The 24,234-nt window shown below is 43.6% G+C and overlaps 2 protein-coding genes across 4 annotated transcripts in view; both read left to right on the plus strand.

Moving 5' to 3' along the window:
• The first annotated feature begins 223 nt into the window (after positions 1–223).
• RABGGTB (Rab geranylgeranyltransferase subunit beta) lies at positions 224–16,190 on the plus strand. 2 transcript variants are annotated; one of them, XM_075832851.1, is made up of 9 exons: positions 224–345; positions 7,539–7,646; positions 8,608–8,805; positions 8,929–9,034; positions 9,930–9,982; positions 11,202–11,312; positions 11,484–11,609; positions 12,846–12,995; positions 15,786–16,190. In XM_075832851.1, exons 1-9 carry the CDS (start codon positions 343–345, stop codon positions 15,924–15,926), a joined length of 996 nt encoding a protein of 331 aa, XP_075688966.1. In that variant the 5' UTR covers positions 224–342; the 3' UTR covers positions 15,927–16,190. The 2 variants fall into 2 exon arrangements, with proteins under 2 accessions (XP_075688966.1, XP_075688965.1); XM_075832850.1 differs by lacking the exon at positions 224–345 and adding an exon at positions 352–486.
• Positions 16,191–19,377: 3,187 nt separating this feature from the next.
• MSH4 (mutS homolog 4) overlaps positions 19,378–24,234 on the plus strand; it is a 48,885-nt gene continuing 44,028 nt past the window's right edge. For both annotated transcript variants that reach the window (XM_075832856.1, XM_075832857.1), the window contains exon 1: positions 19,378–19,643. In XM_075832856.1, coding sequence (XP_075688971.1) covers positions 19,424–19,643 — 220 coding nt within the window. In that variant the 5' untranslated portion in view covers positions 19,378–19,423. The remainder of the gene's footprint in view (positions 19,644–24,234) is intronic.

The raw sequence follows: 24,234 nt of genomic DNA on the forward strand, positions 1-24,234 counted from the left end.
TTACAGTTCTTTATGCATCACCATCATTATTACATATTTTTTTTTAGCAGAACAGACAGGCATCACACAAGACACCTAAAGGGCCCTAACGGAATAGCTGTCCTCAGTTATTGCCGGTCCGGATGAGTGACGCTGAAGAGTCCCATGAAGAGCATGTTCACCAAAAGCCGTCACGAGCGATGCCCGTCTCACATCTAGCCCGGCAGTGCTAAGGACAGCTATACTAAAATGAACTGTGCGGTCAGGCAGTGGTGAAGGCGCCTATGTCACATTCCTCCAATCACGGTATAGGAGCGGGGTCCTAGCGAGCAGTGACTGCTAGAAGCTCCGCCCTGCACGGTCATGGTGAGTAGTGTCTGCAGGTAGAGTGGTCTTTGGAGTCTCCGCCAGCGCAGGACGCTGCCCCCAGCCCGTGCCTGTCACTCAACCCCTGTACCTGTCGCCAGTTCCGGCCTCTACACACAACGTTATGTCATGTCACTCGAGGTCAGTGCCCTGCCCGTGTCCACTTCCTCCTGCGCCATATACTAGTGTGAAACTACAACTCCCATCATGCTGCGGCTGTCAGAGCATGCTAGGAGTTACAGTTTCTCAACAGTTAGAGAGCTACAGCTTGCAGACCTCTGCCATGCACTGCCCCTCTATTCCCTGTCACCCCTATGTTCCCTCCCTATGCCTGTGTCACTCCATTCACTGCCACCCATAGCATCTGCTGTACCAGCGTCTTCTAGAGTACCTCCATCTTTGGAACTACTCTGCTTAGCAGCAAGTTGCTTAAAGGGGTATCTGAAGAACCGCAGATACCCGAGTCGCATCACCTCTTGTTAACCCCTTGGCGACGTGCAACGTACATTTACGGCATTGCTGACGGTGTCTTAGCGCAAATCAACGTAGCTGTAGGTTGCGGTGATGGCGCAGGCACAGGAGCTGCCATCACCAGCGGGTGTCTGCTGTATATTGGGCAGGACACTGCTGTAGGGACCGGAGCTAATGACGATTAACCCCTTAGATGCCGCAGTCAATAGCGGCCAGGCAGAAGATGAATTGCAGAGGTGGCGGCGCCTGTGACCGCTCTCTACGTTGAATCCTATGGGAGACCCTTCAGGTCTCCTTCACGCACGCACAATTTTTCTGGCAATTTAAACTGCATAAAAAAAAAAAACGCTTCTTAAAACCCCCCCGTTATTATAATGTAACGTTCATTTTTAGTGGCGTTTTTTATTTAGTGGCATTTTGTACATGTTTTTTTTTCTACCGGTTTTGAGGTCCTATAGAGAAGCCTATGGAAAAAACGGCTGAAAGAAACCCCTCAAATCCAGAGCATGCGGAGTTTGGAAAAAATGTGATTCACCACAACATCGCCACAAACTAAAACGCAGTAGTGTATCATATATTTAAGTCTAGACGTTAATCTAACATCTGTCTACACTAGAAAACGCGTGACTGCAGCTTTAAAGAGGCTCTGTCACCAGATTTTGCAACCCCTATCTGCTATTGCAGCAGATCGGCGCTGCAATGTAGATTACAGTAACAGGTTTTTTTTTTTTAAACGAGCATTTTTGGCCAAGTTATGACCATTTTTATATTTATGCAAATGAGGCTTGCAAAAGTAGAACTGGGCGTGTATTATGTGCGTACATCGGGGCGTGTTTACTACTTTTACTAGCTGGGCTTTCTGACGAGAAGTATCATCCACTTCTGTTCGTTAACACCCAGCTTCTGGCAGCGCAGACACAGCGTGTTCTCCAGAGATCACGCTGTGACGTCACTTCCTGCCCCAGGTCCTGCGTCGTGTCGGCCACATCAGCACCAGAGGCTACAGATGATTCTGCAGCAGCATCAGCGTTTGCAGGTAAGTAGCTACATCGACTTACCTGCAAACGCTGATGCTGCTGCAGAATCAACTGTAGCCTCTGGTGCCGATGTGTCCTCGCTCGTCCGACACGATGCAGGACCTGGGGCAGGAACTGAGTGACGTCACAGCGTGATCTCTCGAGAACACGCTGTCTGCACTGCCAGAAGCTGGGCGTTCTGAAGAGAAGTGGATGATGCTGATTCGTCAGAACGCCCAGCTAGTAAAAGTAGTAAACACGCCCCGATGTAACGAACATAATACACGCCCACTTGGACTTTTACTTTAAACACGCCCAGTTGTACTTTAGAAAGCCTCATTTGCATAAATACAAAAATGCTCATAACTTGGCCAAAAATGCTTGTTTAAAAAAACAAAAAAAAAACGTTACTGTAATCTACATTGCAGCGCCGATCTGCTGCAATACGAGATAGGGGTTGCAAAATCTGGTGACAGAGCCTCTTTAACCCCTTAACGCACCATGACGTAACTGTACGTCATGGTGAGCAGTAAGTTCGCGCACCTTGACGTACAGTTACGTCAGTGCTTTGACAGTTAACCGCCACGCGGCGCTACACCGCAGCGGCGGTTAACTGTGCAGGGTGTCAGCCCTGTTCTCCCCGTTGCCGATCAGCGGCCTGCCGCCGCTGATATCGGCAGTTAACCCCTTAATTGCGGCGTTCGATTTTGAACGCCACAATTAAGGTCTTTAGCGCCGATCGGCAGCCCCCATGTGAAATCACGGGGGCTGGCGATGGTACCCATGGCAACCGGACGCCAGACAATGGCTTCCGGGTTGCCATGTACAGAAGCCTATGAGGACCACCCCGAGGGTGGTCGTCGTAGGCTTCCTGTCAGTGTGACTGTCACGTCACAATGACAGTTGGAATGCATTACACTACGTGTGTAGTGTAATGTATTCCAGCAGCGATCAGAGCTGCAAGTCTAAGTGACCCCTAGTGGGACAAGTGAAAAAAGTAAAAAAAAGAATAAAAATGTTTTAAAAAAAGTGTAAAAATAAAAGTTATAAGTGATATAAACAAGAACTGCTTTTTTTCCTATAATAAGTCTTTCATTATAGGAAAAAAAATGAACACGTAAAAAAAAAGTACACATATTTGGTATCACCGCGTTCGTAACGACCCCAACTATAAAACTATAATATTATTTTTCCCGCACAGTGAACCACGCAAAAGAAAAAAAACGAAAAACAATGCCAGAATCACTATTTTTTGGTCACCACCCCTCACAAAATATGTAATAAAAAGTGATCAAAAAGTCGCATGTACGCCAAAATAGTACCGATACAAACTACAACCCGTCCCGCAAAAAACAAGCCCTTACACCGCTTTTTTGACTGAAAAATAAAAAAGTTATGGCTCTCAGAATATGGTGATACAGAAAATACATTTATTTTCTAAATAAGCGATTTTATTGCTCAAACGCTGCAAAACATAAAAAAACCTATATACAAATGGTATCGCCGTAATCGTACCGACCCGCAGAATAAAGTATAATAGTCATTTATAGCCCAGGGTAAACGCTGTCAAAAATAAATAAAAATCATTGTCAGAATTGATGGTTTTTGATCACCTGGCTTGCCGAAAAATTGAATAAAAAGTGATCAACAAAATCGCATGTACCCCAAAATGGTACCAATGAAAATTACAGATTGTCCCGCAACAAATAAGCCCTCACACGGCTCCGGTGGTGAAAAAATAAAAAAAGTTCCGGCTCCCAGATTATGGCGATGCAAAATGTACAGAGTGTTCCAAAAGTGGATAAGATCGGGCACCATTTATCAGTGCGACACTGGCCACATATCTGTGGATTATTATTTATTTACCCCATTATTATACCCTCTTATTATTCCCCTGATGTACTCTGCCCAGCCTACATGTGCCCCCACATTATAAACTGAAATACCAGCAAAACGCCAGAGCTACTACCAAGCAAAATATGCGCTCCAAAAGCCAAATGGCGTCCCTCCCTTCTGAGCCCTACAGCGTGCCCAAACAGCCGTTTATGTCCACCGATATGGCATCGTACCAAAAAATGGTACCAATAAAAACGACAGCTCGTCCCGCAAAAAATAAGCCCCCACACCGCTCTATTGACAGAAAATAAAAAAGTAGTGGCTCTTGGAAAGCGGGGAGGAAAAACTAAAAAGCAAAACATGAATCAGTTCGTAAAGGGTTAATTACTTTCTAATGAAAAAACATTTATGACCACATGTGGGGTATTGCCGTACTCGGGAGAAATTGCTTTACAAACGTTGGGGTGCATTTTCTCCTTTATCTTTTGTGAAATTGAAAAAATGCAACATTTTTGTGGAAATAATGTTGATATTAATTTTCACGGCCTAATTCTAATAAATTCTGCAAAAGACGTGTGGGGCCTAAATGCTCACTATACCCCTAGATAGATTCCTTAAGTGGTGTAGTTTCCCAAATGGGGTTACTTTTGGGGGGCTTCCACTGTTTCGGTCTCTCAGGGGCTTTGCAAATTCGACATGACACCCAAAAACATTCCAGCTAAATTTGAGCTCCAAAAGCCAAATAGTGCTCCTTCCCTTCTAAGCCCCGGTGTGGGTCCAAACAGTAGTTTATTACCACATATGGGGTATTTACGTAATCAGGAGAAATTGTTTTACAAATGTTGGGGCGCTTTTTCTCCTTTATTCCTTGTAAAAATTAAAAATGGCTACCTTTTTTCAGAAAAAAAGTAGATTTTCATCTTCACATACTAATTCAAATAAATTTAGCAAAAAAACTGTGGGTTCAAAATGCTAACTATACCCATAGATAAATTCCTTGAGGGGTATAGTTTCCAAAATGGGGTCACTATTGGGGGGTTTCCACGGTTTTCTTCCCTCCAGTGCATTGCAAACGCGACACGGGACTGAAAACTATTCCAGCAAAATCAGAAATCCAAAATCCAAATGGTGCTCCTTCTCTTCTGAGGCCTGCTGTGGGTCCAAACAGCAATTTATTACCACATATGGGGTATTGCTATAATCGGAAGACATTGCTTTACATATGTTGGGGTGTTTTTTCTACTTTATTCCTTGTAAAAATTTAAAATTTCCTAATTTTTTCACAAAAAAAGTAGATTTTCACCTTCACATACTAATTCAAATAAATTTAGCAAAAAAACTGTGGGTTCAAAATGCTAACTATACCCATAGATAAATTCCTTGAGGGGTATAGTTTCCAAAATGGGGTCACTTTTGGGGTGTTTCCACTGTTTTGGCAGCACAAGGCCTCCTCACACCTGACATGGTACCTAAAATATATTCTAATAAAATAGAGGCCCAAAATCCACGAGGTGCTCCTTTGCTTCTGAGGCCTGTGTTTCAGTCCATGACCGCGCTAGGGCCACATGTGGGGTATTTCTAAAAACTGCAGAATCTGGGCAATAAATATTGAGTTGCATTTCTTGGGTAAAACCTTCTGTGGTACAGAAAAAATTTATTACAAATGAATTTTTGAAGAAAAAAAATGAAATTTGTAAATTTCACCTCTACTTTGCTTTAATTCCTGTGAAACGCCTAAAGGGCTAAAACACTTTGTGAATGCTGTTTTGAATACTTTGAGGGGTGCAGTTTTCAAAATGGGGTGATTTATGGTGACTTTCTAATATATAAGGCCCTCAAAGCCATTTCAGAACTGAACTGGTCCCTGAAAAAATAGCCTTTTGAAATTTTCTTGAAAATATGAGAAATTGCTGCTAAAGTTCTAAGCGTTGTAACGTCCTAGAAAAATAAAAGAATGTTCAAAAAACGATGCAAACATAAAGTAGACGTATGGGAAATATAAACTAGTATGTATTTTGTGTGGTATTACTATCTGTTTTACAAGTAAATACATTAAAATTTAGAAAAATGCTAATTTTTGCTAATTTTCTCTAAATCTTGGCGTTTCTTACAAATAAATATTGAATTTAATGACAAAATTTTTTCAGTATCATAAAGTACAACATGTCACGAGAAAACAATCCCAGAATCGCTTGGATAGGTAAAAGCATTCTGGAGATATTACCACATAAAGTGACACATGTCAGATTTGCAAAAATGGGGCTGGTCCTGAAGGCCAAAACAGGCTTAGACACTAAGGGGTTAAAGGGGTTTTCCCACGAGGGACATATATGGAATACCCACAGGATATGTCATAAATATCAGATAGATTCGGGTCCCACCTCTGGGACCTGCACCTACCTCTAAACCCTGTTCTGCCGCTCTGTGTTGCGGCAGAAGCAGGTGAATTCCGACCATGCATTCGGAAACAGCGTAACTCGCTGAGCTAGGCTGTTTCTGTAACTCCCGACCATGTAATCAGGAAGTGGCCGGGAGGTGGCGAGAGCAGAATAAGCTAGAACGGGGTTTAGGGAGCCCCATTCTAGAGAGGGGTGCAGGCCCCCGAGGTGGGACCACATCTATCTTACATTTATGACATATTCTGTGGACTTGTCATAAATGTCCCTGACGGGAAAACTCCTTTAGGCTTCATGCCCACTTCAGTTTTTTCCTTCAGGGTGCGGTCCGTTGTTGTCACGGATAGCACCCTGAACCCATTCATTTCAATGGGGCCATGCACACTTCTGTTGTTTTAACGGAACCGTGCGGCCGTTCCATCAAAAGTAGGGCAGGTCCTACTCCTGCTCGTTTTGACTGAACAGTCTCGTCCTTCTCATTGAATTTGGTCCGGGAAACAACAGGCTGCACACGGAAGCCACCCGTGTGTGACGGGACCGTCAATAACGGCCGCTCAACAGCTGACGGAAGTGCGCATGAGGCCTTAGAGGGGAAATCCAGTCCAAATGATCTTCTGATGTCATAGATATAGGTGTGTAGATGACATCGGTGAAGTCTGTGATCTCGGACCCCCACTGATATCCAAAATTAAATCGCTCTATAGAGATCAAAACCTTTGGCACTGCTCAGAGATTTCTACTACTGGAAATCCGACAATTATTCTATAAACACTATCGCGATCTAAGTTCGGATTTACATCCGGGAGGTCCGGGTATTGCGGCCGTAATACAGACACTAAAATGCAGCCGCACTATTGCCACCTTGATGTAATGTTACTCCTGTATTTTATGAAATAATAGCAGTCATTTCCCAACAACAGGTCCATTCTCGTCATTATTCCCAATTTTTCGTAAAGTGCTAAATATGTCCAATCACACTTGCTGCTGAGGATCGGTCATCCCAAGGGTATTCCAACATAAAAAATATTAAGGTGTCCGTAGGATGCAGTCCTTATTGTACATGAGTCCAAAATTCGGTACTGATTTGTTTCATTATCATTATAAGGGTAGTAGCTGCGTGCAGCCACCACTAGGTGGCGCTTACTATATACATATCGATACAGCTCCCATAGAAGTCAATGGGAGCAATATAAATCCATATGTAGTGAACTCCCCCTAGTGGTGGCTGCAGGAACTTATGAGATGGCTAGTTTGAATTGAAAATGCAAAAATATTGCACCTTCTATACCAAAATCCAATCGTCTGTATTTATTTTTAATAAAACTAATATAAAATAATACGGAGCGTTTTTCAGTTGTTTTGCTGCTTAGATTGGGAATACTTATAACCGCTGTGATTGTTCTGACTGGATGTATTGCTGTGCTAGGGAATAGTTGTAAATGTTTGTATGTCACTTTCTTTTATTTTTTCACAGGGGACCCCACAGAAGGATGTTCTTATTAAAGCTGATGCTCCCAAAACTCTCCTGCTGGAAAAACACTCTGAATATATTGAATTGTATGGAGCCAAGAAAGATGATTACGTGAGTAGCCGTTATAGATCTGAACTCATTGGACTATATAGAGATGAAGAATAAAAAACGTAATAATCTGCTCTTCACAAGTTGTCTGAGCCATAGAACTGCTGCTCCATATGTGACGAGCAGGAATCCCGACTGATTGTGTCAAGGGGGGGGGGGGGGCGGGGGGTTGGGCAGCTATCCAGCAACATAGGAGACTGTGTGGGGTAATTATTTTTAATAAAAATGTCTATCAGTGTGATTGGTGCAACTTTCTAAATACTTTTTATTAAAAATAATGTTTACTTTTTGAGATACAGCTGCCTTGTATCCTGTATACAGAGCGGCTATATCTCGCACTGAGACCTGAATCCGTCAGGTCAGCGGCACTGACGGGTTCAGGGTCAGCGGGTCCTGCGTGTCTCTGACCTGTTATCGATCCCATCTTCGTTATGAACTTGCATGTGATTGGTAACCGCTCCATCCCGCGTGTCAGAGACATGCAGGACCCGCTGACACTGAGCCACTGACCTGACGGATTCAGGACTCAACACACGATACAGCTGCTCTGTGTAAGGATACAAAGCAGCTGTATCTCAAAAAGTAAAAGTAATTTTTAATAAAAAGTATTTAGAACGTTTCACAACAAACACTGATACACATTTTTATTTAAAAAAAAATTATTTCAAATGTGAAAATAGCCTTTTAACACGCGAACTTGTGAATGTAGACAAGTCTTATTGAGTACGTGTTTGACGGAAACTTTTTGCGCAATTTTTGCTTATAATCACTGTTTGATGCAAAGTTGCATGAAGGTAGTTGTGTGGATTAAAGGGGTAGTCCGCTACTGGATATCTGATGACCTATCCACCGGATAGGTCATCAGTACATAATCTGTGGGGTCCGACACCCGGACCCCGCACCGTTAAGCCGCTCCGTCATCTATGAGCTTTTTATTGATCCGCGCTGGTCCATGTCTCGGCAGGAATACTGTATGTCGGATTACCTGCGGATGAGTGGAGTATATTGGGGTTTGACCGTTATGGATCTGATGGGTGAACTTCAACGTTTGGACAAAGAGGAGATCCTGACCTATATCAAGTCCTGTCAGCACGAGTGTGGGGGCTTCAGCGCGAGTATCGGACACGACCCCCATCTCCTGTACACACTGAGCGCTGTGCAGGTACAATACATGGATGAGAAGTTTCATCCTTGTTATATCTGATCTGATTAAATCTTTCCCAGACGTATTGTATTTGGAATAATTCATGTGTGATATGGGAATCCGGTCATGTTCTCCTTGCAGATCCTGACACTTTTTGACAGCCTTTCGGAAGTAGACACCGAAAAAATAGTGGAGTATGTAAAGTCTCTACAGAAAGAAGACGGATCATTTTCTGGAGACAAGTGGGGTAATTGCTGTATTGTATAGTGTTACATTATAGCCTGGCTATACTCATCTATATGTATATGCCGTCACTGTATACTGATGTCAGCTGCATTAGGTCACAGCTATTATTGCTTTGTCTGAAGTAGTCTGAACTACGCCCCTGGTCTCATTAGAGGCTCAGGCTGCTGCTCTGTTTTACTCCCATGCTTTACACTGCAGCTCCGCTCGCCAAATCAGGGCATGAAGGACTGATTTCCATAACAGCTAGGACAGAATGATTATAAATGACTACTAAACCACCAGCTAAAGAAACGTGATTATCAGTGACTGCAACACATACACTGAGGGAAATAAATCTCCATAAGGGGGGGATCACGAATTCCCCCTTTAAGGCCATGATCCAACGTGAGAGCCAAAAACACAATGGCGCATAATTATTAGTAGTTTACGCTAAAATGTCAAAGGTGATGACATGCTACACTCCAACTGCTTCCTTTACTAAGACGTGCGTAAAAACACCATTCTCCGTAAATGTGGACCAATGTCTGTTCTATTTTTTAATGGAGGTTCCACAAATAAAGATTTAGTTACAGTAAAATTCCTTTAATCTGGTATGAGTGGGACCTGATAGGTTCCCGGGATATTAAATGGTCATACAAAAGTACATAAAACTTATAAGGGTCACCCAACCGGTCCAGAGAATGAAGGGGCTGCAGCACTTTCCCTAAATAATGGAGCTACGGCCACCCGCTGTGCTTGAGGCCATCCACAAGTGAATAGGGATGACTGCAGTTCCCTGCATAGCCAGGTGGCCGGGGGCGCCGCTGTGCAGGGAAAACTTAGAAGGGGACGCTGATTACTGATGTATAATTGGATGGGTTTTCCTGTACTGACTGATGATCTCCGTGTTCTTGCAGGGGAAATAGATACCCGGTTTTCTTTCTGTGCTGTTGCTACACTTGCACTTTTGGTAGGTTTAATGAACTACAGGCATAAACATTTTAGTTATAATTGTTATGAATAATACTTTTATAATGTGTGTGTGTATTTATATACCTATTCACGGCTCTTCACCCATCAAATAAAGTGGGGAAACGCAGCACTTAGCCGACCTGCTAGCATGACATTTCCTCCCAGGAGACCGCTGCAGCCTGTGATTGGCTGCAGCGGCGGGTACATGGGAAGAAGGGTCATCCCAGGAGGCCGGCCTTCTGGGATGATGTTTCATCCCATGTGACCGCCGCTGCAGCCTGTGATTGGCTGTAGCGGTCATATTGGATGAAAAGCCATCACGGGAGGCTGGCTTGGCGGAAAAAACACAGACTCCTGGATAAGTATAAGATTTTTTATTTATTTTTTTAGTTGCGTTTTTTGCGGCAGAATCGCTGCGGACCTGCCACAAAAAATGCATCAACTGCTATTTGTTGCGGGTTTTACCTCCCCACTTAATTCAATGGGGAAAACCCGCAACAACTAAGCAGCGTTTACGCAAATAGAATTGACATGCTGCAGAATACAATTCCGCACCGCAGGTCAATTTCTAAGCGTTTTTTTTTTATGCAGCATCTGGATGAGATTTGTTTTGTCCCATCCACTTTGCTGCTACTGTATTTACGCAATGTGTGAACTGACCCATAGGGGTTGTTGGGGACACAAATATTTTCCAAAAACCCCTGGAACATGTAATAAAATACACTGACCATTGGAATTCTTCTGTCCTCTGCCCTTCCTCCATCCAAAGTGTTGCTTAGGCAGTCCATAGTGACATAATTTGTCACTTGACTGCATTGTCCAATCACTGCAGGCCGCAGTCCGGCTTAGTCAATAGTAACGTAAAGTTCCACACCGGCCATTGGACAACATGGACATGTAAAGTTACTTGACTATAAAATGATAAAACTCAACAGACTCCATTATGATTCTGTCCGTTGGGTACTAGTGGTATCTCTCGTATGACGGATCTGGCGCTGCATCCGGGTTTCCGTTTTAAGCGGAAACTCGGAGGCAGATGTAAACCGAGCGTTACTTGTAAAAGTAAAAAACCTCTAGTAACGTAGCCCAGATAAAATACTAACATAAGTCATACTAAGTCTTCTGAGAATCTCTGCGTCGTCTTCCTCTTCTATTTTGCAGTTCAGAGTTTCTGGATTATTAGATGTTTGATGCGTGAAATCTTTTTGTTCTTTCAGGGGAAACTCGAGGCCGTTAATATAGAGAAGTCTATAGAGTTTGTTTTATCGTGTATGAATTTTGATGGCGGTTTCGGCTGCAGACCGGGCTCCGAGTCTCATGCTGGGCAGGTAGGAAACCTCTATATCCCCAGTGCCGGGTTACTATACTATGTATTTTATTCTTTTTTTAATACTTGTCACGTTCTTGATACATTTCTGGAACATTCTATGTAGTTTTCTTTTCTAGAAACTTTTCTTGTTTCAGACGTTCACATGTAAACTTTGTGTTTGTAATTCTAGATCTATTGTTGCACAGGATTCCTGGCAGTTACAAACCAACTGCACCAAATGAACGCGGATTTACTGGGCTGGTGGCTTTGTGAACGGCAGTTGCCATCAGGGGGACTCAACGGGCGCCCAGAAAAGGTGAGACTGCTTCAAAAAGAACAAAGTTGTTTTTTTTGTGTTTTTTTATTTTTTAAATATATATATTTTTTAACAATTTCTATGTCATTATCTATATTAAAAAAAATAATCCTAGAAATATTACAGTATTCACCTGGCCACTGAGCCTCACAATAGACTGACCCTTCCTGTTCTGTAGAGATCACTTCTTAGCAATCAACTCGTTATCATCACAGGCAGGATTACAATGACGGGTAAGGCTTCGTTCACATCTGCGCTAAGGCTCCGTTCCGTCTGAGCTTCCCGTCAGAACGGAGCCCTGACAGACACAAACAATAGGTTCCCGTTTCCATCACCAACATCGACTACGCTATTGATTCCGTCAAAACGACGGAACCCTTGCACGACGAAGACAAGCGGAAACCATTATAACCGGATCAGTCACCATTGAAATCAATAGTGATGGAAACGGGTCAGTCAGGGTCCCGTTCCGACGGAAAGCTCGGTCGGAACAGGACCCTGGCGCAGATGTGAACGAAGCCTTACACATATATATAGATAGATTAGATAGATAGATAGATATGAGATAGATAGATAGATAGATAGATAGATAGATAGATAGATAGATAGATAATACAAAATCCACCATTCACAATAGATGGTGGACACAGCTCCCCTCCTCCCTGAGCAGGTCACAGAGCATGCCTAGAAAACTCCCATAGAAGTCAATGGGTCAAATACAGACCGCTGATTCCTATGGTCCATGTGGCTGCTGTACAGCGTCTCTCTAAATGCTGTTAACAGCAGTTCAAGCAAGATGGCAACCCCCAAAATCATGTACAGAAAATATTATTAAAAAAATCTACAATCAAAAATTAAAATCAGATTAGAAAAAAAAGATTATATCTCGCTATATGGATTTAATTAGGAAAAAAAAATATAGGTGATACATTCCATTTAAATGTATGATTGGAAAAAGTCAGACTGCTGGGACCCCACAGCAATCCCACGGATGGGGGCGCTTATAATCGATTAGAAATATATGGAAATGGCTGTTTCAGTATCTCTCATAGACATTAATGGAAAGTGAATGAACATGGCCATGGGGGGGGGCGCGGCATGCACCCCTATTCTTTGGATCAGAATTCCTGCGCAAATCCTGAGTCTCACCGTGCATCCAATTATTTCATGTTCATTACCCAAACCATCCAATTATATATATATATATAGATTTATAAGGAATGACTTGTGTTGCAGCTCCCTGACGTCTGCTATTCATGGTGGGTTTTGGCTTCTCTAAAAATAATTGGAAGACTGCACTGGATAGACCGCGACAAGCTGCGTCTGTTTATTCTGGCCTGCCAGGATGAAGAGACGGGGGGATTTGCAGACCGGCCCGGTGATATGGTGAGTTACTCTGTAGTTCCGCACTCGGGGGGGATGGCCCTGAAAGATGCGGCTGTAAAAGTAATCATTGTATAATAAAGATGTCCGCAACTTTCTAATATACTTTGTCTTTTTATTTCTTACCATTTTAAAAATCTCTGCTTACTGTCTGTGAATGCCTTCTCACATCTGAGGGTTTGCTACAATTGTATCCTGTACATCTCTCTTCTGTCCTGCTTTGTTAGGTTCAGTGCAGGTAAGGCCCTGTTCACATTGCGTTTGTGATGTACATTTAGCGTGTACGCCAGAAAAGCTCCCAAAATATACGCCAAATGTGACTATAGGCTACATTAACCCAACGGGGGCCAAAAGAACTGCGTTGGGCCGGTATATATCAGTACACCACAATAAAATGGAATGGGATGGTCGATTTACACTATTCCATGCAATAGAATCCTGTAAAAAGCGTTAACCGCCGTATGTTTTTATTTATTTAGTTTTTTTAACATGAACATTTATGGGTGACGTGCCACCGCCATGAGCTCTTCATGATGTACAGTGAAGGAAATAAGTATTTGATCCCTTGCTGATTTTGTAAGTTTGCCCACTGTCAAAGACATGAACAGTCTAGAATTTTTAGGCTAGGTTAATTTTACCAGTGAGAGATAGATTATATATAAAAAAAAAAAAGAAAATCACATTGTCAAAATGATCTATATTTATTTGCATTGTGCACAGAGAAATAAGTATGTGACCCCCTACCAACCATTAAGAGTTCAGCCTCCTCCAGACCAGTTACACGCTCCAAATCAACTTGGTGCCTGCATTATAGACAGCTCTTACATGGTCACCTGTATAAAAGACTCCTGTCCACAGACTCAATTAATCAGTCTGACTCTAACCTCTACAACATGGGCAAGACCAAAGAGCTTTCTAAGGATGTCAGGGACAAGATCATAGACCTGTACAAGGCTGGAATGGGCTACAAAACCATAAGTAAGACGCTGGGTGAGAAGGAGACAACTGTTGGTGCAATAGTAAGAAAATGGAAGACATACAAAATGACTGTCAATCGACATCGATCTGGGGTTCCATGCAAAATCTCACCTCGTGGGGTATCCTTGATCCTGAGGAAGGTGAGAGCTCAGCCGAAAACTACACGGGGGGAACTTCTTAATGATCTCAAGGCAGCTGGGACCACAGTCACCAAGAAAACCATTGGTAACACATTACGCAGTAATGGATTAAAATCCTGAAGTGCCCGCAAGGTCCCCCTGCTCAAGAAGGCACATGTACAGGCCCGTCTGAAGTTTGCAAATGAACATCTGGATGATTCTGAGAGTGATTGGGAGAAGGTGCTGTGGTCAGATGAGACTAAAATTGAGCTCTTTGGCATTAACTCAACTCGCTGTGTTTGGAGGAAGAGAAATGCTGCCTATGACCCAAAGAACACCGTCCCCACTGTCAAGCATGGAGGTGGAAACATTATGTTTTGGGGGTGTTTCTCTGCTAAGGGCACAGGACTACTTCACCGCATCAACGGGAGAATGGATGGAGCCATGTACCGTCAAATCCTGAGTGACAACCTCCTTCCCTCCACCAGGACATTAAAAATGGCTCGTGGCTGGGTCTTCCAGCACGACAATGACCCGAAACATACAGCCAAGGCAACAAAGGAGTGGCTCAAAAAGAAGCACATTAAGGTCATGGAGTGGCCTAGCCAGTCTCCAGACCTTAATCCCATCGAAAACTTATGGAGGGAGCTGAAGATCCGAGTTGCCAAGCGACAGCCTCGAAATCTTAATGATTTACAGATGATCTGCAAAGAGGAGTGGGCCAAAATTCCATCTAACATGTGTGCAAACCTCATCATCAACTACAAAAACGTCTGACTGCTGTGCTTGCCAACAAGGGTTTTGCCACCAAGTATTAAGTCTTGTTTGCTCAAGGGATCAAATACTTATTTCTCTGTGCACAATGCAAATAAATATATATAATTATTTTTTTATATAATCTATCTCTCGCTGGTAAAATTAACCTAGCCTAAAAATTCTAGACTGTTCATGTCTTTGACAGTGGGCAAACTTACAAAATCAGCAAGGGATCAAATACTTATTTCCTTCACTGTATATATTAAACGGATGTCATAATAGACTATGGGTAACAAATACCTGACAGTGGTAACAAAGTTATATGAATGGGCCCTAAAATGTGTCGGCCTGGAGTCCAGACTATTGACCTCACAGAGGATTGTCTAGACTGGATACAATTGTAGCAAACCCTCAGCAGTAATACAGGTTTTCTGCTTCTGGATGTAAACAAGATTGTTCTCATCCACTGACCGTAAGCAGATTCACAGTACAAGCGCTGCGGCCCCTGCCAAACAGCTGATCAGTGGGTGTGCCGGGAGTCTGACCCCCACCGATCAGATGTTGTTGGCCTATCCTGAGGATAGGCCATCAATTTCTTATGACTGGACAACCTCTCTAAAGGGGTTGTCTCATGAAGGACACATAGAGGGGCCGCCCCGTCTCCCGTTCTGTGGACTGCAACATACAATGCCCGGTTGGCTGTTTCTTACCCAGCAAAGATCTGCTGTTTTCCAGGGGTGCTGGACCAGGGGGGGGGGGGGGATCAGCTGATTGCAACGGTGGCCACATTCTGGGTTGTCTTTTAATCCCCATTCGCTGGACATTTTTTCAGTCCCCTCGCTCTGTAGAGATGTCGGGGTTTTCCATATTACCGGGTTTTATGCGGTCAGAATTGTTCACGTGTTTCCAGAATGAAGCAGTAAAGACGTTTCTTCCCCAGGTGGACCCATTTCATACCTTGTTTGGAATTGCCGGATTATCTCTCCTGGGAGAAGAACGGATTAAGCCAGTAAATCCCGTGTTCTGTATGCCCGAGGAAGTCCTGCGCAGGATTAATGTGCAGCCGGAGCTACTGAGCTAAAGCTGCGAGGAGAGAAGCGTCGCCACGATCAGCTGCTAGTGTTCCCTTGCTCTTCATTTTACCACTACAGAGAGGGGACGGGTCAGGAACATTTGTTTCAATATCTTGTATAGCTTTTAATTTAATTTGTATTTTTGTGTTGTTTTTCTTTTTGTAAGAACCATCGCACTTGATTCAGTTACTGGATTTTGGGATGTTCTGTCTATTACTAACGGTGCAGAAGTGCAATAAAGATGTGCAGATGAACGGGGGATTGTAAGCGGAGACCTAATGTTCCCGAGTTTTTCTTGTATAACATTTGCTGTCTGTATCCAAGACCTAATAGAATTTAATGGGAGAATTGTTTCATATTTGGAGAATATTTACTATTGGCGTGGCACCAGAATTCATCCATAAGTTGCACCTCTTTTTGGCGCAAATCATTTTAGACAAATTTATCAATGAAATGCTCCAAAAAGAACAAATGCCTGTGAGTCGCCCGCCAATGGAACGTGACTTTGTGGAAAAGGGCGTGGCTTAAGATACGCCAACATTTTGCCACTACCGCTCCATTGACACCGGGGACTCGGGGACCAGTGTTCTCATGATTTCTGGGATCCCAGAGATCAAACATTTATCACTGATGCTGTGGATAGGTGATAAATGTTAATGGAAAACCCCTTTAAGGGTATGTTCACACGGCTTATTTACGGACGTAATTCGGGCGTTTTCCGCCTCGATTTACGTCCGAAAATTCGGCTCGATAGCGTTGGCAAACATCTGCCCATTCATTTGAATGGGTCTTACGATGTTCTGTTCCGACGGTCATTTTTTTTACGCCCCGCCTTTTGACGTAAATAGGCGCCCGCGTCAAAGAAGTGCCTGTCACTTCTTCAGACGTTAAATGGAGCCGTTTTCCATTGACTCCATGGAAAAACAGCTCCTAAATTTACGTCCGTAATGGACGCAGCGAAAAAGCGCCTGCACATGCCATGACGGCTGAAATTACGGAGCTGTTTTCTCCAGAAAACAGCCCCGTAATTCCAGCCGTAACGGACGCTGCCGTGTGAACATACCCTTATATTGTCATGGTTCTCCGCAAATTGGTTCCCCAAACCGCCAATTGGGGGCTGCAAGTTTAGACATAGCTGAGACCTCTTGACTATGGTTTATGTTGAGGCAACTTGTAGGCTATGTTCACACGTAGCAGATTTTCTGTTCGGATTTATGGACGGCAAATCTGCAGCGTATTACAGTGGCGGCAACGTGGATAAAATTACAACACATCTCATCCATGCTGCGGAAAAAATCTCCAGGAAAACACATTCATGAATTGACCAGAAGTGTGAATTTTTACTCTGAAGCATGTCAATTTATGTCACATTTTTGTTTTGTGGATTTTCTCAAATAAATTTTATATGAAAGTGAAAATCCTCAAAAAATGTTGTTTTTTCATAGAAAAAAAAAATCGCATTTGCCAAGTAAAAGTCAAGAAAATTTAGAGCAAGAAAAAAAAAAGATCTAATCACTGTTTTAAAAAAAGAAAGTGTTGCCATTGCGACGGGTACTTGTCCCCTCGGCCGGTCTCTGTGCAGCAGGCCGCTCGTGAGGACGCTGTGTCCCATTTGACTGTTACAGCCAATCACAGGAGGCCGACTGTACAGAGACCAGACGTAAGGAGCAGGGACGCCTCGTTATGTGAAAACCTCAGGAGGTGAGTACGGATTCCTCTGCTTTCTGAGCGGCCATTCCGCCTGAAAATCTGCACCAAATTTCGGCTGGAATTCCCTGCGGCTTCTGGGAAGGATGCGCTGTGGACTTGACCTCCGCGTATCCCACGTGTGTGACTATAGCCTCAACTGTGCAGAACGAGTCCATGCAGCCTACCATGTGAGCCTCCTAGGGCTTGTCCACACGTAACGGAATTGCTGCAGAAAATTTCTGCAGCAATTCCGCAGAAACCAGCAGACATTCCGCTGCGGAAAAACCGCACCATTTCCTGCGTTTTTTACTGCAGAAAACGGTGCGTATTTTGCAGCGTTTTTCTCACTGCTGGGAGATGGCGACCTCTCCTCTAAAAAACACAGCAATTCAGTCCACTTTCCGCAGCAGGAATTGACATGCTGCGGTACGAAATATATTTCATATATTCATTTCTGCAAGGAAATGTCACGCAGCGTGTGGATGAGATTTGTTAAATCTCACCCACTCTGCTGCTACCGTATGCTGCTGCGTATTTTCTGTCCGCAATTCCGGATGGAAAATACGCAATTCCGCTACGTGTGGACAATTTCTTAAAGTGAAAAACTGCCACCCCGCCGTTTTCAGGATGAATTGGACCCCTGGCGTTATGCCATCATTGTCTGTGGCGGGAATACTCCCTTATTGGCATCAAGTGACAAATGCTCTTTTAGCCAAATCATTTTATATTGGTAAGGGTATGTTCACACGGCTTAGCAAAATACGTCTGAAAATACAGAGCTGTTTTCAGGCGAAAACAGCTCCTGATTTTCAGGCGTTTTTGTAGTAACTCGTGTTTTTCGCTGCGTATTTTACGGCTGTTATTGGAGCTGTTTTTTCAATGGGGTCAACAAAAACGGCTCCAAAAACGGCCCAAGAAGTGACATGCACTATTTTTCGCGGGCGTAGTTACCACATGACAGCGGATATCTAAACCTGCCGGATTTCAGCGAGACCACATTCACATCACTAGTTCATCACATCATTAGTTGCGATCTTATGTCACGTGGCCATTAGTTGGCGTTTAGCCCTAACCTCAGGGTCCGTTTATATATGATCCTGTACAAAATATCCAGACGGCTTCCTATATTTGAGAGGTGTTTTTACTGCGTGACGTATATGTATGGATGGCGTAGGCAACTACAGCCCCAACAGTCAGGCATGTTGGGAGTTGTAGTTTTGCAAGAAAGCGACAGATTAGACACAACAGTCCTAAAGATTATCAAATAGTTTATGGAAAGTGAGAACATTAAGGCTATGTTCACACGGGGTATTTTGCCGAGTTTTTTGACGCGGAAACCGCGTCGCAAAACTCGGCAAAAACGGCCCGAGAACGCCTCCCATTGATTTCAATGGGAAGCGTCGGCGTCTTTTTCCCGTGAGCAGTAAAACTGCCTCGCGGGAAAAAGAAGCGACATGCCCTATCTTCGGGCGCTTCCGCCTCTGACCTCCCATTGACTTCAATGGGAGGCAGAGAAAGGGTATTTCGCGCTGTTTTATGCCCGCGGCGCTCAATGGCCGCGGGCGAAAAACGGCGCGAAAATCGGCGTGCAGGGAGAGGAAAATCTGCCTCAAAGTTCCAAACGGAATTTTGAGGCAGATATTCCTCCCCCAAAATACTCCGTGTGAACATAGCCTAACAATTGGTATTTATTAGCAGGAGCAAAGCTCGGGGACGTCGTGTGACTGACATGTAAAGTTAGGACTTTCCCGCCATTATTTGATTACGTCATCAGAGTCCGGTTGTCGGGACCTGGTATTGGGCTGTTACACGTCACATGTTCTCTGCGGTCTCCCATAACATGTCGGGCGTCCCGCATGAATCCCCGGGGGTGTCAGATTCCTCCTGTTACTCAGGACGGGAGTCGGCTCCTCCTTCAGGACCGCTGCGTCCTCACCCTCTCCTGGAGACCCGGGCGCACATCTCTACTCCTAGTAGCCGGGCGTCCCCTGTGTCTATAAACCGGGTGACTCCCGGCAGCAGCGGACAAAACAAGGGTGAGGAATAGAGAGAGCGGGTGACTAAAGACTTGGGGCGGAGGGGTGAGGAGCACAGGAATAAGATGAGGATGATGAAGGAAGGAAAAGCCACGGAGGTGAACACGGGTGAAATTGCAGCAGCTTTATCAAAACTAGTGCAATAGAGCAACCAATTACATTCCAGCTCTCATCTTCTAGGGGTCCTTTAGGAATTGAAAGCAGTGATCTGATTGGTTGCTATGGGTAACGGCTCGTCTTGCACTGGTTTTAAAAAATCTCCCTAAAATGTGTAATGTTTTATCATAGAAGAATTACCGCAGCGTCCCACCTTGTGCTTTATACAACATGTCCTAAGTCTCTGAGAAGTGAGCGCCATATTTGGCCCATAGCTGACACACGTTTGCTAAAAAAAAAAGCGAGTCAGATTAGATACGTCCGTCTAGTCTATATCTACAGAACGTGTGTGGTTTTTGATGGTGCTGTTTAGTGTCATCTACTGCTTTATTAGGCAATGCAAAAAACGTATACTCAAAAATGTATTTTTATATCATCAATGAACAAACGAATTGAATGTACGGCGTCCAACGTCCGTGAAAACGCCAATCCAAACATACAGCACCCAATGTAAAAAAAACAGGCAGATCCTAATGTCAATGAAGAGAGATACAAACATGACGTCAAATCGATAAATCTGTACGGCATCCAATGTCAATGAATAGACCAAACGTACATCATCCAATGTCAATGAATAGACCAAACGTACATCATCCAATGTCAATGAATAGACCAAACGTACATCATCCATTGTCAATGAATAGACCAAACGTACATCATCCATTGTCAATGAATAGACCAAACGTACATCCAATGTCAATGAATAGACCAAACGTACATCATCCAATGTCAATGAATAGACCAAACGTACATCATCCAATGTCAATGAATAGACCAAACGTACAACATCCAATGTCAATGAATAGACCAAACGTACATCATCCAATGTCAATGAATAGACTAAACGTACATCATCCAATGTCAATGAATAGACCAAATGTACATCATCCAATGTCAATGAATAGACCAAACGTACATCATCCAATGTCAATGAATAGACCAAACGTACATCATCCAATGTCAATGAATAGACCAAACGTACATCATCCAATGTCAATGAATAGACCAAACGTACAACATCCAATGTCAATGAATAGACCAAACGTACATCATCCAATGTCAATGAATAGACTAAACGTACATCATCCAATGTCAATGAATAGACCAAATGTACATCATCCAATGTCAATGAATAGACCAAACGTACAGCATCCAATGTCAATAAATAGACCAAACGTACAGCATTCAATGTCAATGAATAGATTGATTCAAATGTACGGTGTTCAATGTTGTGACGTGCAAACATACGAAAAGCTAAAAAAGATTTTAAAAAATATTTGAGATCCCCCAATAATATAAACGGAAGCAAATGCATCAGGGAAAATGCTCCTAACAAAATTATTTTTCCTCTTTGAGATACAGCTGCTTTGTATCCTCTATACTGAGCAGCTGTATCTTGCTCTGAGACCTGAATCCATCAGGTCAGTGGGACTGACTGGTTTAGTGACAGCGGGTCCATGCAAAATCCACCTGTTATCGATCACACTAAGGCTATGTTCACACGCCTAGCAAAAAACGTCTGAAAATACGAAGCTGTTTTCAAGGGAAAACCGCTCCTGATTTTCAGCCGTTTTTTAATTAACTTGCGTTTTTCGCAATGGTTTGTACGTCCGTTTTTGGAGCTGTTTTTCTAGAGTAAAAAAACGCCCCGTCGGAACAGAACGCCGTTTTTCCCATTGAAATCAATGGGCAGATGTTTGGAGGCGTTCTGCTTCCGATTTTTCAGCCGTTTATGGCCAGAAAAACGGCCGAAAATAAGCCGTGTGAACATACCCTTAGATGTGATCGGTAACAGCTTGATCCGGCATGTCAGACACGCAGCACCCGCTTTCACTGAAAGTCCCGCTGAGCTGACGGATTCAGGTCTCAGTGCACGATACAGCTGCACAGGATACAAAGCAGCTGTATCTCAAAAAGTATAAAATTATTTTGAATAAAAAGTAATTACAAAGTTGCACCAAACACACTGATACACATATTTATTTAAAAAAAATAAATTGTTTTCCAAGGTGTGCATAGCCTTTAAAGTGAACCTCCATTTTTGCCGACATGAGCAGCAGTGAAAATAAAGTAATTGTGTAAGAAAGCAGTATGTCTTTCATCTGGCATTATGTAGTGGGTGGCAGATCATCAGCAGCGCTCTCAACAAATCGTGGGTGAGGCACTTACATAGGTAGAAGTTGTCCAAACTGCAGGTGCTGGTTTGCTGTTAAAAGGTATTGTCCCCATTTCAGAAGAATCCCTCGTTAAATACGCGGTGCCTCCTACCTTATGTTCTGCCATGGGGGGGGGGACTTGACTCTCTACAGGGAGAACCAAACCATAAGGCCCCATGCGCACGACCGTAGACCCATTCATTTCTCTGGCCGACGGACACCTTTCCATATATTTACGGGAAGGTGTCCTGGCCGAAGAAACCGTCCGTAAAAAAAAAGGACGTCCTATTTTTTTATTGTAAGGGTATGTGCACACGACAACGCCAAACACGTCTGAAATTACGGGGCTGTTTTCAGGAGAAAAGAGCTCCTGAATTTCAGACGTTTTTACAAGTGCACGCGTTTGTCACGGCGTCCATTACGGACGTAATTGGAGCTGTTTTTCAATGGAGTCAATGAAAAACGGCTCCAATTACGTCCCAAGAAGTGTCCTGCACATCTTTGCCGCGGGCGTAATTTTACGCGCCGTCTTTTGACAGCGACACGTAAAATGACAGCTCGTCTGCGCAGAACATCGTAAGACCCATTTCAAGCAATGGGCAGATGTTTGCTTACGTATTGGAGCCGTCTTATCAGGCCTAATTCGAGGCGTAAAACGCCTCCATTACGCCTGAAAATTGGTCGTGTACACATACCCTAAGGACCGTGCTCCCATACTTTTAATGGGATCACAGCCCGCAAATGCGGATGACCGTCCGCGGCCGGCTGTGCCCGTAATAACGGACCATGATTATGGGCACGGTCGTGTGCATGGGGCCTAGCTGCTCAACCATGTAAAATCAATTATATTGATTTCCAAGTAATCTCATTTACATGTTTCTGATTTTTTCTGCATGTAAATTGAACAGAGGTGTGGATTTTAATCCGCATCATGTCAATTTATTTTGCAGAAGTAAATGGGGGAGGAGTCCTCCAGCTCACCGATCCTATGTCCGAGCCCGGACAGCGCACGTATCCTCGTGGCGGCACACGATGGTGATCAAAGGCAGAAAAAGAGAAACTTGATCCAGCGCTGAGTTTAAAAGGAAGTAATGTTCAAACTTTATTCCAAATATATTAAAAAGTCCATACACAAAGGGGTGGATGCACCAGATAGCGGACCTACGCGTTTCGTTTCGGACAGAGAGAGACAAGTCACTTGTCCTTACTCATGATGTGCTGAACACCATGCCATGAGTAAGGGCAAGTAACTCGTCCGAATTACATAGGTAGTTAATTCATATTAATATATTTGGAATAAATTTTGAATATTACTTACTTTTAGGGTATGTTCACACACACTATTTACGGACGTAATTCGGGCGTTTTAGCCCCGAATTACGTCCGAAAATGCGCCTCAATAGCGTCGGCAAACATCTGCCCATTCATTAGAATGGGTCTTACGATGTTCTGTTCAGACAGTCATTTTTTTTACGCCCCGCTGTCAAAAGGCGGGGCGTAAAAAAGACACCCGCGTCAAAGAAGTGCCTGTCACTTCTTCAGACGTAAATGGAGCCGTTTTCCATGGACTCCATAGAAAAACAGCTCCAATTACGTCCGTAATGGACGCAGCGAAAGACGCCTGCACATGCCATTACGCCTGAAATGACGGGGCTGTTTTCTCCTGAAAACAGCCCCGTAATTTCGGCCGTTACGGACGCTGTAGTGTGAACATACCCTTAAACTCAGCGCTGGATCAAGTTTCTCTTTTTTTTTTTTGCTTTCAATTTATTTTGCGTTTCCATCTCAGAATTGTATCTGACAAGTTTAATTTAAAAAAAAGCACCAAGGCAGCTTAATGATCAGCATGATTAGCAGAGATTTTGATTGTTGATGTTTGTTCTTATTATTTATTTACCTGTTTTGTCATTTTCTTCCCATCCCTTAGTTCTCATGCACACGGCCGTGCCCATAATCACGGCCCACGATTGCGGGCACGGACGGCTGCGGGCCACATTTTCGGGCCGTTCTCCCACACAAGGTATGGGAGCACGGCCCGTAAAATACGAAAGTAGGACATGCTCCATAATTCCCGGCACGGTACCACGGCACGGTCACCTATCCATAGCGATACAGAAAGGTGTCCGCGCCCAATAGAACCAAACGGGTCCGTAATTGCGGATCGTAGATTTTTCACGGTCGTGTGCATGGGGCCTTACCTGATTGTCCATCCAGGTCTTCCCTTCTCCCCTTCTCTTTGTACCTTCATCTAAAATTCAAAATAAAAATTTTACAAAAAA

The sequence above is a fragment of the Rhinoderma darwinii genome, chromosome 7, assembly GCF_050947455.1.
Source record: "Rhinoderma darwinii isolate aRhiDar2 chromosome 7, aRhiDar2.hap1, whole genome shotgun sequence".
Classification (NCBI taxonomy): Eukaryota; Metazoa; Chordata; class Amphibia; order Anura; family Rhinodermatidae; genus Rhinoderma; species Rhinoderma darwinii.

Excerpts from the sequence above, each read along its gene's own strand:
- RABGGTB (XM_075832850.1), top strand. Across the intron at positions 8,806-8,928 it reads ACACACTGAGCGCTGTGCAG|ATCCTGACACTTTTTGACAG; the intron begins GTACAATACATG and ends TTCTCCTTGCAG. Across the intron at positions 11,313-11,483 it reads CCGAGTCTCATGCTGGGCAG|ATCTATTGTTGCACAGGATT; the intron begins GTAGGAAACCTC and ends TTGTAATTCTAG.